This window comes from Eublepharis macularius, chromosome 12, assembly GCF_028583425.1.
Source record: "Eublepharis macularius isolate TG4126 chromosome 12, MPM_Emac_v1.0, whole genome shotgun sequence".
Classification (NCBI taxonomy): Eukaryota; Metazoa; Chordata; class Lepidosauria; order Squamata; family Eublepharidae; genus Eublepharis; species Eublepharis macularius.
In genome coordinates, this window is record NC_072801.1 from 70297540 (window position 1) to 70309652 (window position 12113).

General features: G+C 39.2%; 1 protein-coding gene across 1 annotated transcript; it reads right to left on the reverse strand.

Annotated features, from left to right (window-relative positions):
* Nucleotides 1-320: 320 nt before the first annotated feature.
* Nucleotides 321-7498, reverse strand: LOC129339741 (vomeronasal type-2 receptor 26-like). The gene is made up of 5 exons (XM_054994324.1): nt 7359-7498; nt 6482-6773; nt 4640-4867; nt 3396-3522; nt 321-1222 (listed from the first exon to the last, which is right to left on the reverse strand). Exons 1-5 carry the CDS (start codon nt 7496-7498, stop codon nt 321-323), a joined length of 1689 nt encoding a protein of 562 aa, XP_054850299.1.
* Nucleotides 7499-12113: the final 4615 nt, after the last annotated feature.

The following is a 12113-nucleotide window of genomic DNA, read 5'->3' on the forward strand; positions in this document are numbered from 1 at the left end:
TACATTTCGTTCTGTTTGCTAATTTGTGTATTCATATGTTTATTGCCCGAACATAGGGGCGATTTAAATTAGTCAGCGTTTACTGCTGTATATTCTATTTGTCAATTGTTATTTTTGTGTTAATCTGTATTACAGGGACGTTGTCTTTTTTTGCTATCCATACCTGTAATTGCCTCTTTACTATTTGCATAGCAGGAAACCTGGCAACCTTAATGATTACCTACAAGAAGTCCTAACTATAGCAATTTTCTGATCACGGAATTCCTCATGATTGAAATGTTAAGAAGGCAAGACATAAGAAAATTCGAAGAGAAATCCATTCATTTTTTTCTCTTTATTAACTGCTCCCTCTTATTTAATTCAGGCCTCAGAATAATGATGTAGCATTTGGGAGAAAAAATGCATCCCAGTAAGCCAGCGGTAGAGGCTAAGATAGAGAAGATCTCCACGGCCACCATATATTTTCCTTTGGTGCTCAGATAGGTTGGAACAAAGGATATCCAAACACTGCAAAAGACCAACATGCTGAAAGTGATAAATTTGGCTTCGTTGAAACTGTCAGGCAACTTCCTGGCCAGGAAAGCCACAGTGAAGCTGGCAATGGCCAGGAAGCCCATGTAGCCCAAGACACAGTAAAACATAGACACTGAGCCCTCGTTGCATTCCAATACTATTTCTTCATTCGTTGAATGCATGTCAATATCTGGAAATGGAGGGGAAGTACTGAGCCAAAAAGTACATATACCTGCTTGTATAAAGGAGCAGGAGAAGACAATAGAATTTGCCATTTTTTTCCTCATCCATGTCCTCACCTTGGATCCAGGTTTGGTGGCCGTGAAGGCCAGAATCACAGTGATGGTTTTGGCCAAGATGCTGGAAAGGGCCACAGAGAAGACAATGCCGAAAGCAGTTTGTCGGAAAAGACAGGTGACTCTTTCAGGCTTTCCAATGAACTGTAAAGAGCACAGGAAGCAAAAAAGGAGGGCGATAAGGAGAATGTAGGTGAGGCTCAGGTTGTTGGCTTTGACAATGGGAGTGTCCTTGTGCTGCATGAAGGTGCCAAACACCAAAGCTGTGATCAAAGAGAAAGCAATAGCCGACATAGCTAAGATGAACCCGAGTGGTTGATCATATGAGAGATAGGCTATAATCTTGGGGAGGCATTGGTTGTGATGGCTGTTGGGATAGAGCTCTTCTGGACATTTGACACACTCATCCATATCTGAAAAAGGAGGAGTTATAGAAACATTTCAATGCTGTGAATCTAACATCTAGGAGAAAATAGTCCCATAAACTGGACTAGCAAATGATAATTGAGTGGGGGGATTGCTGTTCTAAATGAGGTTGTAAATTGTAGCATGTTTCTTTAGAGAAGTATCTATGAGTTTTGGTTGTGAACTGGGAAGTCTCTTATTCAGACTTCATTCAACCATGAACTCCCCAGCTAGTCTTTAGGAAGGCACATTTCCCCATACTCTCCAATGTGAACATGGGGAGGCTTCAGTTGTATAGAGGTTGCCAGCAGACTAAGTTGGGCCAGCCCTAGTTGCATGGTGGTCACTCCTAGGCCAAATAAAGTTGTGCAGTGGCTGCAATGAGAGCTCAATGAGCATTCTTTTTTTTTAAAGCTACAAGTGTTTTTTCTATTATCTTGGGAGTGTTAATCCCCATTTTTTTAAGATTTCAGATTTTTTTATGCAATCTTGGAACTTCTTTCAGGTTTATATGTAATATAGGAAGAAATACTCACATATTTACCAATTTAGAAAAAATCTGAAAAAGGAGGAGTTATAGAAACATTTCAATGCTTTGCATCCAACATCTGGAGAAAATAGTCCCATAAACTGGACCACCAAGTAAGGGTTTTCTTTTTGTTTGTTTGTTTGTCTGTTCCATATAAGTTTGTACATTGTAGCATGTTACTTTAAAGAAGTTTTGGTTGTGAGCTGGAAAGTCCCTTATTCAGAATTCTTTCAGCCATGAAATCTCCAACTGGTCTTTAGCAAGCCACATTTTGCCTTATTCTCTAACTCTAATGTGAACATGGGGAAGGTTCAGCTGTATAGTGGCTGTCAGAAGACTAAGGGCCAAGCTACACATGACGAATGGCACTTGAACGGCAAGTGTATTTCTCCCTGTTCACTTGCCCTCCACTCAATCCACTTGCCGTTCAAGTGTCATTCGTCATGTGTAGCTTGGCCCTATGTTTAGCCAGTTGTACGGTGGCCACTGCTAGGTCAGGTCAAGTTGTGCAGTTGATGGTGCCAGGCCTGGGCCAGTTGTGCAGGGCCAGTTGGCTGCAATGAGAGCTCAATAGGCATTTTTTAAGCTACAGGAGTTGTTTCTATCATTTTGGAAGCGTTAATCCCCAGATTTTTTTTTTTAAGATTTCATATTTTTATGCTGTATCAATCAATGTTTAATATGGTCAAAGACCAGACAGGTAACAATATACAATCTCATTAAAACATACAGTCAAGGTAAATCATACTATTAAAAATCTATCTAATAGACATTGTGTTTCCAGGGTCCAAATGTTGTGGAGGGAAGTGCTGTCTCCTTCTTCTGAGGGCCAAGCTACACATGACGAATGACACTTGAACAGCAAGTGGATTGAGTGGAGGGCAAGTGAACAGGGAGAAATACACTTGCCGTTCAAGTGTCATTCGTCATGTGTAGCTTGGCCCTCAGTGTTCTCATTAGCCAAGTTTTTCATGGTAAATGTTTAACATTGGGATTTTTTACCCGATAATTTCACTTTTTTTTTTTTTAGTATTGTGGGCATAAAAGCCATTTTAATTAATTTTCAATGGAATAGAATATCACTGCATCTCATTTATTTCATTATGACATTTCTGAAAGGAAACTTTTCTTATCCACCTTTTTCCAAAGGTGTTCAAAGCAGCTTACATAACTATATCAAATAAATTCAGTTAAAACAGCATTAAAACAAATTTAAAAACCAGCCCACATTACAAAGTAGTTCTAAATAAAAGATTTATATATTCTAGTTATAAGTGCAGCAGAACATTTTGATGGTGGCTATGTTTATTTAGTTAGTCATACCATCTTTAACCTGCATTTATCTGAAACCAAATTGAAGGAGGCTTGGACTGTGTATGAGTTAATTATCACATTAATTGCATAGATTTTGGGAATAGTAAATCAAAACTGTAGGAGCTGTAATAACCCAGAGTCACGTGATTTCTTCAAAGTGCAACCATTAAAAAAGACAGGTACGGCTACGCAGAGGAAAGAAACAGAAAACCATTTCTGCTCATCTCTTGCCTTGAAATCCAATGAGTTGGAACTTTATGGGGGTCTCTGATTATTTGAACCTCCATTTATATTGTTGAACATTGTCTGTTATGGAATATGACTGATATGAATCCTACCCGTCTGGTCAGAGATCATCCCTTCTGGACATGAAGCACAATCATAGCAGCAAAATTCCTCTTCTTCCTTCCTTCTTTTTCTGTAGCCAGGATGGCAGTGGTCATTGCACACAGAAATAGGCAGCACCTGTTCATAAACATAAGAGGCAATTAGGACACAAAGGGTTGGATCTGCTGGAAGAAAAAAACCAGGGAGGATATTTTAAAGACTGGCTGCGGAATGTGGGATCCACATTGAGAAAAGCCACACAACATGGGAGCACCAGTGAGGAGGGAAACTGAATGAGATAGAAAGGAAGAGGTAGTCAAATCCAAACCACGGCATGGTACCAATGGAGCACCTACGAGCAGTGGTATGACTTGGAATGATAGCGTCCAAGAGCTCACACTGTGATCCTGAAATATAAGATGCTGGCAATATTTTTCCATACAATGCAAAATATAGAGGCATATGTGATAAATTACTGATTCCCACATAGCTCTTGGACACTGGGCTTTAAAATTTTTTTCCTCCATTCATGCACAGAATATGTAAATATTTGGCTAGCTGACAATGGCACTTCAGGGATGAAATTTGGCCCTCAGTTTATTTTTCAAAGATAATATTGAAAATAATTGGGAAGTCACCTCATTTTAGGTTGATTAAGGCTGGAGTGCACTTCAATGATTTGAACAGGATTATTATTAATTTACATATGCACATTCGTCATAAGGCAAGAAGTAAAAAATTGTTCTTTTCTTTCTTTCTTTCTCTCTTTCTTTCTGAGACTGATAGAGTGAAAAAGTAATTGTGATCTCTCTTGCAATACTGAACATGTACAGGTGGAGAAAATGTACATACGGAGAGGTTGTCATATCGCCAATATAATTGGTTATCAATAAGGAAAGGAACTATGGGCCGTTTTCAATGCCTGTAAGCCTGCGGAAAATTGTGCAAAACTCTTGGCATGGCAGTGTTTCATAGCGCGATTTCTCATCATGATCCTGTTTAATAGTGCAATTTCTGATGTCATTGCACCATTAAATGGGATCATGACAGGAAATCATGCTATGAAGGAGTCGCTGTGGTGTGAGTTTTATGCGCTTTTCCAGTGGTTTACAGGCATGTGAAAACAGACATGGTTTAGTCACCAAATACTTTCTTGCAAAATTCAACACTTACTAGTTTGTTGGAACTATGAAATATTTAACATGGGGAATTTCTAATTCTTTTGCAGATCGAGGCATCTTCTTCTCTCTCTCACCTGCTTGAGGTTTTTGTGCCACACAATCTGATTCACATTCAGGGTTAACTCTTGGCCCAAAGGAGCCTGTGGATCCAGTCTTCCCACTTTTACTCTAACAAATGAGGCATTTGGGAAAGTTATCCAGTTTATTACATCAAAAATTTCAACTAATTCCCCATACTCATTAAAATGCACAGTATCCCCAGCACTGTTGTTGAAATATATGCTTCTTAGGAAGTGATGAAACTAGGTTAAAAGACAAAACAGGGGAAATAAGTTATTAAAGTTTCTACCACACAATTTAACATGGTAACACTTATCAAGATCTTGCTTTTTTTAAACCCTATAGAATAGATGGCTATTCTCTTGCTTTTACTTTCTCTGTGTATACTCGTAATTGTTGTCATATAATTCATGATAATTCAATATTTCTGCTTTGAAACCTAGACAAGATTATTTGAAACTCCAAAATCAAGAGAGACATTCAGATAAGTAGAATTTTGGAAGCTTTCCTAAAAATTGTCAACCCAAAGGATGAGCGAATCAAGGTAATGCATAGGTTGAGACAGAACAGTGATGAAACCAAGGTTGTTTGCATAACATACTCTATGGAACCAGACAATTGTGGCTGAATATATTTTACTTTCAAAATCCATTTGCATGGCCCTTCATCAGGTGTTAAAGAATTGACAACTCTGACTCGTGTATTTTAGCATTAGTCAATAACATATAGACAGTTAGTTTCAGCAAGTGTTAAGAAGTGTTTACATGACTAGAAGCATGCATGGTAACTATTAAACAGCATTTCTCAGAATACCCATAGGTTTATACGTTGAAAGATGGTGACTCTACCTGCTATGGAAGATGGTCCAGCTTGCATTAAACAAAAAACAGTTAAGGGTGGAATTACCTGCCATGGCTGAATGTTCCAAGACACCAACTTCTCTCCCTCCACTAATCTTCTATGCCTGGATCCAGAGCTATACATGGCATGTAAAGCATGTGCCACAGCATGGACAGCATTGTAGATATTGTAGCTGTGGCCAGTCATGCTCATTTCAAACAAAATCCCCGGAAGGTCTTCCAGATTCTCCTCCCCGCTGCAGGTTGTCTTAGTCTCCTGATTACCATTGGAAATGTTCAGTAGACAATCAAATGCCCGTTCCCAAAATTCTTGGATAAATCCATCTCCTTCCGCCCATGAAGGCCTTATGACCTGAAGGAATTTTTGGAATCCTGGTGGCTGATTTGAGTGAACTGCAAAGGATAGGGCACCATGAAACATTTCTATATCCCAGATCCTTTGAAAGGATAGTGATTCAAAATCCCAAAAGGAAGTAACAACCCACACTTTGTGCAGAGGTGGCAATGAAGACATCTCTGCTGCAAAGAATATTATTCTCAAAATCTGAAGAGTTGTAGGCTCTCCATATACAAAGTAGACACTGGCTTTGCTCTCCACAAGAACTGGATATTGTTTATGAGTCATTACAAACACGTTTAAGAGCTCGTCGATATAAGTCTTTTTTGGTGTTCTTAGTATGAAAGAATAACAGATTCTATTTTGTGAAAGTAAAGGTACCATTGTCTGCAAAAACCTGTCTCCAGTGTCATCGTCTATAGCCACAAGACCAATCCATGTCCATCTGAAATGATGAAGTAAGCGGACAACCCCCATGTACTGGACGGCTTCATTTGGGACCATCTCATAAGAGGAAGGGAATAGCATTTTGCCCCCCTCCACTGGGGGGAATGTTCCATAAATGAACTGAAAGAAAATGCAGATGTATGTTCAGATGAACTGGAAGATAATATTCAACTCTATGCTATATTTCTGAAATTTCCACGTGCATGGCCTACCTGTGGAATCTTGTAAATGGTTAAAATGGTGGCCATGTAGGTCGAGGCTTCAGAGGTGTGTCCCCCAATGACAGCAACAAGGTTGTTTGGGGTATCACACTTGAAATTAGGGATATGTTTTTGTTGTGTGGAAAGTAAGCTCAAAGCAGCCTTATACGTCATCCTTGGCAGGTAGTAGCTGCTGAGAATATGGAAACCCCAAGTGATGTTTGGCAAAAGGATAGGATTCCCATTGATCTCTTTTATAGCAAATGCCAAAGCCAAGATATGTTGATAGTACTTTGGAACTGAACTGCAATGAGAGAAGTCATTTATGAAAGAACAAACAGTGCAGTCTCATTCTTCATTATAACTCTAAGAAATAGCTGCTGCTTCCTATATTTAAATTATCTATATCTATGTGTGTGTTAAGGGCCATCAAGTCATAACTGACTTATGGAGAACCCTGCTGTGGCTTTTAAGGCAAGTGGAAGAGATTTGCCATTGCCTTCCTCTGCAGTCTTCCTTGGTGGTCTCCCATCCAAGTACTAACCCTGCTTAGCTTTGAAGATGCGATGAGATCAGTCTACACCATGCTGCCTTCCCTATACCTATACCTATACCTATACCTATACCTATACCTATACCTATACCTATACCTATACCTATACCTATACCTATACCTATACCTATACCTATACCTATACCTAGTTTACACAAACATAACTTCTGTTCTTGAAGTTGGATGTTAATTTTGTTTTACATTGAGGGCATAACTGGGCAGGCAGATGGAATACAAATGTTCTAAATAAACTAATAAATAAAGTACTACTGAACATTTTGGTCTTATTTACTATAGTCTGAACAGATTACAGAAAGAGAAAATGGAATTCCTTACAGAGGTTCTCCGATCAATGTCAGCTTGGGCTGTTCCTTGAAAACTGGCGTTTGTTGATATACAAAGATGTGAGCAACGATCTGACCCAAAAGAATGAGTCCCGGCTGATAAAATTCATGAGGAATAGGATCATCATACATGGTGCAAATACTAGAATGTGTCTTTCCAAAAGGATAATGCAGGAACAGAAGAAGCACTATGAACACCAAAACCATCTGGATAACAAAATTCCCCACACAGATGAAGTTTCCAATGTTTCCCATACAGTGTTGTCTACTTAGTTTTGTCACAACATCCTAAAATAGTGGATGGCTGTTTCAGTACACTGAGAGAGCAATCGTAAGCAGGTCTACTCTGAATCACACCCGTCTATCCAATGGAGATTACTCCTTGGAAAGCGCGCTTGATCACACTGTCAGCTGTGCCAGTGCTGCTTACCTCCTGCTCATCAGTTTCTGTGAATATATTCTTTAGACCCTTATAATCTTATCTCAACACAAATGAGCTGTTGCTTGGAAATGTTGTCCATTTCTTGAACATGAAATCCTCAGTTTTGTAGATAGAGTTTTGCTTAAAAGTTCAAAGACAATTTTGAGAATTCTCGCTCAAATTCTCTTTTTAAATTGTTAATGAGCAAGGAAACCAGTAGAAGAGAAAGGATCATATCCTATATGAAGAACTTGGCAGCAATATTGACCAACAAGCCAGTTCAGTGTAGTGGTTCAAACTGGACTCAAATTTGGGAGATGCCCCAGTTCAAATCCCCGTTCTGCCATGGAAGATTGCTGGGTGGCCTTGGGCCAGTCATACACTCTTAGCATAACCTCTCAGCAAGGAATGCTGTGAGGATACAATAGAATAAAGGAGAATGATGTGAGCTACTTTGAGTTCCCATGAGGGAGATATATGGGGTATAACTGATATAAATAAGATAAAATAAAATAAAGGGACATGCCAGCAACTCCCTCTTTGTTTATCTATATATTTTTATGAGATTTTTTTTTCACTCTACAAAACTAAAATATTCTGGATTTACTATGGAAGGAGAAGAGGTGTATGGATTCGGGTGTTAAAAATCATGAAAGATTAAGAAAAATATACCCTAGAATGTAGAGCGGAAACGACCCTACAAAAGAAGGGGGGAAAGGCCCTGATTTTCTTCTTTTTCAGATTCTAAACAGGATGGAATTATTTATAGAGTAAGTCATTAGCAGTCTCTGGAAGACTACTAGGTAGTGAGGAGAAATGAGTAATTTTGACAGTGATTGGGGAACTAGTCACACTCTCCCCAGAGAGTTGGCCTCTCATCTGGCACGACACATGACAATATATGTAGAATTATGTTTTTGAAATCCCATCAAAACTTCTAATTATACCTTTGAATGATAACATGGAGTATGTATCATATGGCCAGCTGATACTACAGTGAAACAGGACAGTGGACATGAGAAGTACAATTAAACATAGGGTTGGAGCCATGCCACTGTCTCACTCAAATTTACCCTGTTCTCTTTCCTTCAGCCCCATCCCACATGAGATTTCAATACACAGGTCCCATAACTTGGCCTTTTTGGGTAGGAAGGTGGGGCGGGGAAGGTCCTCTTTTTTATAATCAGTGGAAAAGCTGGCTGGATCCAGCCGGCAATGTTTATATCAGTAGCCAACATCATTTATTGATCTCATCTATCTCACAGTATTGTTCAGAGGATAAAATGAGAAGACTCTATGAGCATGGAAAAAGAGTGAGATATGGATAAATCTAGAATTTCCCTCTACATGTAGGCTGCGCCTTTATTCATAGTCTGTGGCAGATGGAAGCATGTTTGGATTCTTTCCTATGGTCATGTAGTGAATTCATAACTCAGGCAAAATATGGGGTGGGGGGCGCTAAATTCCAGCAGTTGAGGGACATTTACACAACTAAAGTACAAAACAACTCTTGCTTCAGTTGATTTATAAATGGTAATTAAAAATCTAAATGGATCGAGATTTTTCATACTATAAATTAATCTTTTCCACTTTCTCCTGCAGTATCCATATAAACAACACTAGGAGACTAAAAAGAAATAGAAAACCATCACATGTCCATGAAAAACTATCTACAAAGTTCAAGGGAAAGGTGAAACTTTTAATTAACAAGTAAATCTTCTTTTCTTCATTGTCTGTCTCTGCCTTGCATGCCTTTGTGTCTACCTGCTATCAACAGCTGTCACATCAGCTTGTTGATATTATTAAATTGGAGTGTGCGAGAGGAAGCAGATGTGTCCAGGGAACTCTAGCTGCTTTTAGCACCATCCTACCTATTAATCAGCCTCTTGGTAAATTGGATTAGTTAGTTTGCCTACCTGAGGCTTCTTTTTGATGGAACTGTGACAATTATAGATAATTGCAGGGTTCGTATTTGGTTTGTGCTGTGAGAAAATGCCAGTTCTGACACTAACTAAATCATAAGAACAAAATTCAAGAAACCATATATTGCTGCTAATGCAACTTTTTAATAGGGTTGCCAACCTCCAGGTATGGCCTGGAGATCTCTGAAAACTACACAGCCTGTGCAATGGAAAACTTGAATGCTATGCCACATAAGCAATCAGGGCAAAGATTTACACAGCCACATCTCTAACGTTATCTTTTACACAACCATTATGGTCATTCATTTCCCTACTGAATTATTAGAGAGATGTATGATCCCAGGATAAGCAGTACAGCTATGATGTGGTTGTTATATAAAATCAGTTTCAGGTGGCAGCCATATTAGTCTGCATTAGGAGATCAAGAATTGAGTCCTGTAGCACCTTAAAGACTAAGAAGATTTCCAGGGTAAAAACTTTCAAGAATCAAGGCTCTCTTGGTCGGATTCCCTTGATGCTGGTATCTGATGAAGGAAGCTTTGACTCTTGAAATCTTATACCTTGGAAATCTTATTCATTTTTAAGGTGTTACAGGATTCAAATCTTGATTTTAGGTCAGGCCACTCAATCTCTTAAAGAAATCCTACCTGATAAGTATATTTATTGTACTGATTAAGTTAATTTGCATTCATTTGTACATGAGAAAAAGAAAAGATTCCTGAAAAAAAGCATACTTTTGTAGCAAGCCCTGCATCTAAAATGCTGTATTTTAATATTTATATCCACCAATTGAGAAATTTTAATTGTATATGGAGTAGTGTTTTAATGTTTTTGATAATGTTTTTATTGTTTTTAAACTTTGTGTAAAAATTGGATGTTGTTACACTGCCCTGAGCCTGTCTGATGGGGAGGGCGGTCTAGAAATGTAACAACAACAACAACAACAACAACAACAACAATAATTAAAAGAAAGAATGAGAGAGAGAGAGAGAGAGAGAGAGAGAGAGAGAGAAGGTTGCCAGGAGGGGCCATCCATCCTTACCATGCCATATAGCAACCAAAAAAGCCAGTCTGGCACATTGAACTACAACCGGGGAGACCTGAGTTCTATTTCCCAAATGCCATGCAACTGAATGGATGACTGTTAGCCGTCATTGTCTCTTAACCTAATTTAGCTCAAAGAGGTTTTGTGAGAATAAAATGTAGAATGGAAGATCCACATGTGCTGCTGTCAGCCCCTCAGAGGTGAGATGGGATTAAAATCCACTAAATAAATAAATGAAAAATGAATGGGTGTGCACTGCAGTGCTTTTCAATTCCAAGCTCTTAATGCTGCTTACTAATTTCCATTAGTTCTGAGCCTTCAATCCACTTTTTTTTTTCAACCATTCATAGTGAGTTCTAACCAAACCTTCTGGAGCAACCTGAGTATTATAGTACCCTGTCCTACCAATCAATGCAGAACTGGACAAAAAAACGCCACACTAATCAGAATGAAAATCCAAAAGTGTTCCATTGTCTTCTGAGGCAACTGGCTAATGTTGCACTGCTTCTCCTAGGGTGGGAGGGGAAGTGGCACAAAAAAGCAAACTCTTGTAGTTTTGCTCTCAGTCATTGCCACCCAAGAGGTCACTGTTTTGATCAGAGTGGTCAGTGTGAATCCTGCACCAAGAAAAGATGTCTTCTGGGACCTGAACGAATGAGCAAGCAAGACACTTGTTTCCGTAGCTGTCTTTCTTCATAGTTTATTTTGTTCTGCAAGTAACCTTGGGTCATTTTTGCCATAAGAAGGTTGTCAGGCAAATCATGAACACAGGTCTAATCTAACTGGACACTCTAACTACTTTACAACATTCTCTGCCTAAGTGAAGTAGTAAAAAAAACTCTTTCACCATCTTTGTGATTCTTATTTATTAATTCAGAAGTGTACTACACACTTTCAAAACCTAGGGCAGCTTACAATAATAAATAGTAAAATATATACAGGAATATTCAATTCACACAGTGTGACATGAGGATATTTTTTGTGGGTCAGGCTTTCAAATTGTCATTCTGAGGTAGTTTTGACTCAGCTGTAGAGGTAGGCACGAACCACATTACGAACGTCAAAAACCCACGAAATTGGCGATTGTGCGATCACGACCCAGCAGTTTGTGATTGTTCACGGCCAATGAACCAGTGTTCGGGAGAGGCCTGGTTTGGTGCATTCGGCCGCGGTTCGGGAAGTCAGACAGGCAGGTGCCAGCAATCAATTCCCCTAGCAATGGAGCCAGGGGAATGCCTGAACTCTGTCTGCGCTCCTTCTGTCGCCCTGGAAACCCGAATGGAAGCCCAGCTTACCTTGATCAGCAGGTCTTCCTTCCTACCACGGAGCTGCAAAGCAGTTCCAAGTTGGGAGAAGACA

Bases quoted from the DNA above. Each gene is read 5' to 3' on its own strand.
- LOC129339741 (XM_054994324.1), bottom strand. From the start codon at position 7,498: ATGTATGATGATCCTATTCCTCATGAATTTTATCAGCCGGGACTCATT. The intron at 6,774-7,358 runs GTAAGGAATTCC...CTCTCATTGCAG, and splicing joins ACATTGATCGGAGAACCTCT to TTCAGTTCCAAAGTACTATC. The intron at 4,868-6,481 runs GTAGGCCATGCA...CTTTTAACCTAG, and splicing joins CCATTTACAAGATTCCACAG to TTTCATCACTTCCTAAGAAG.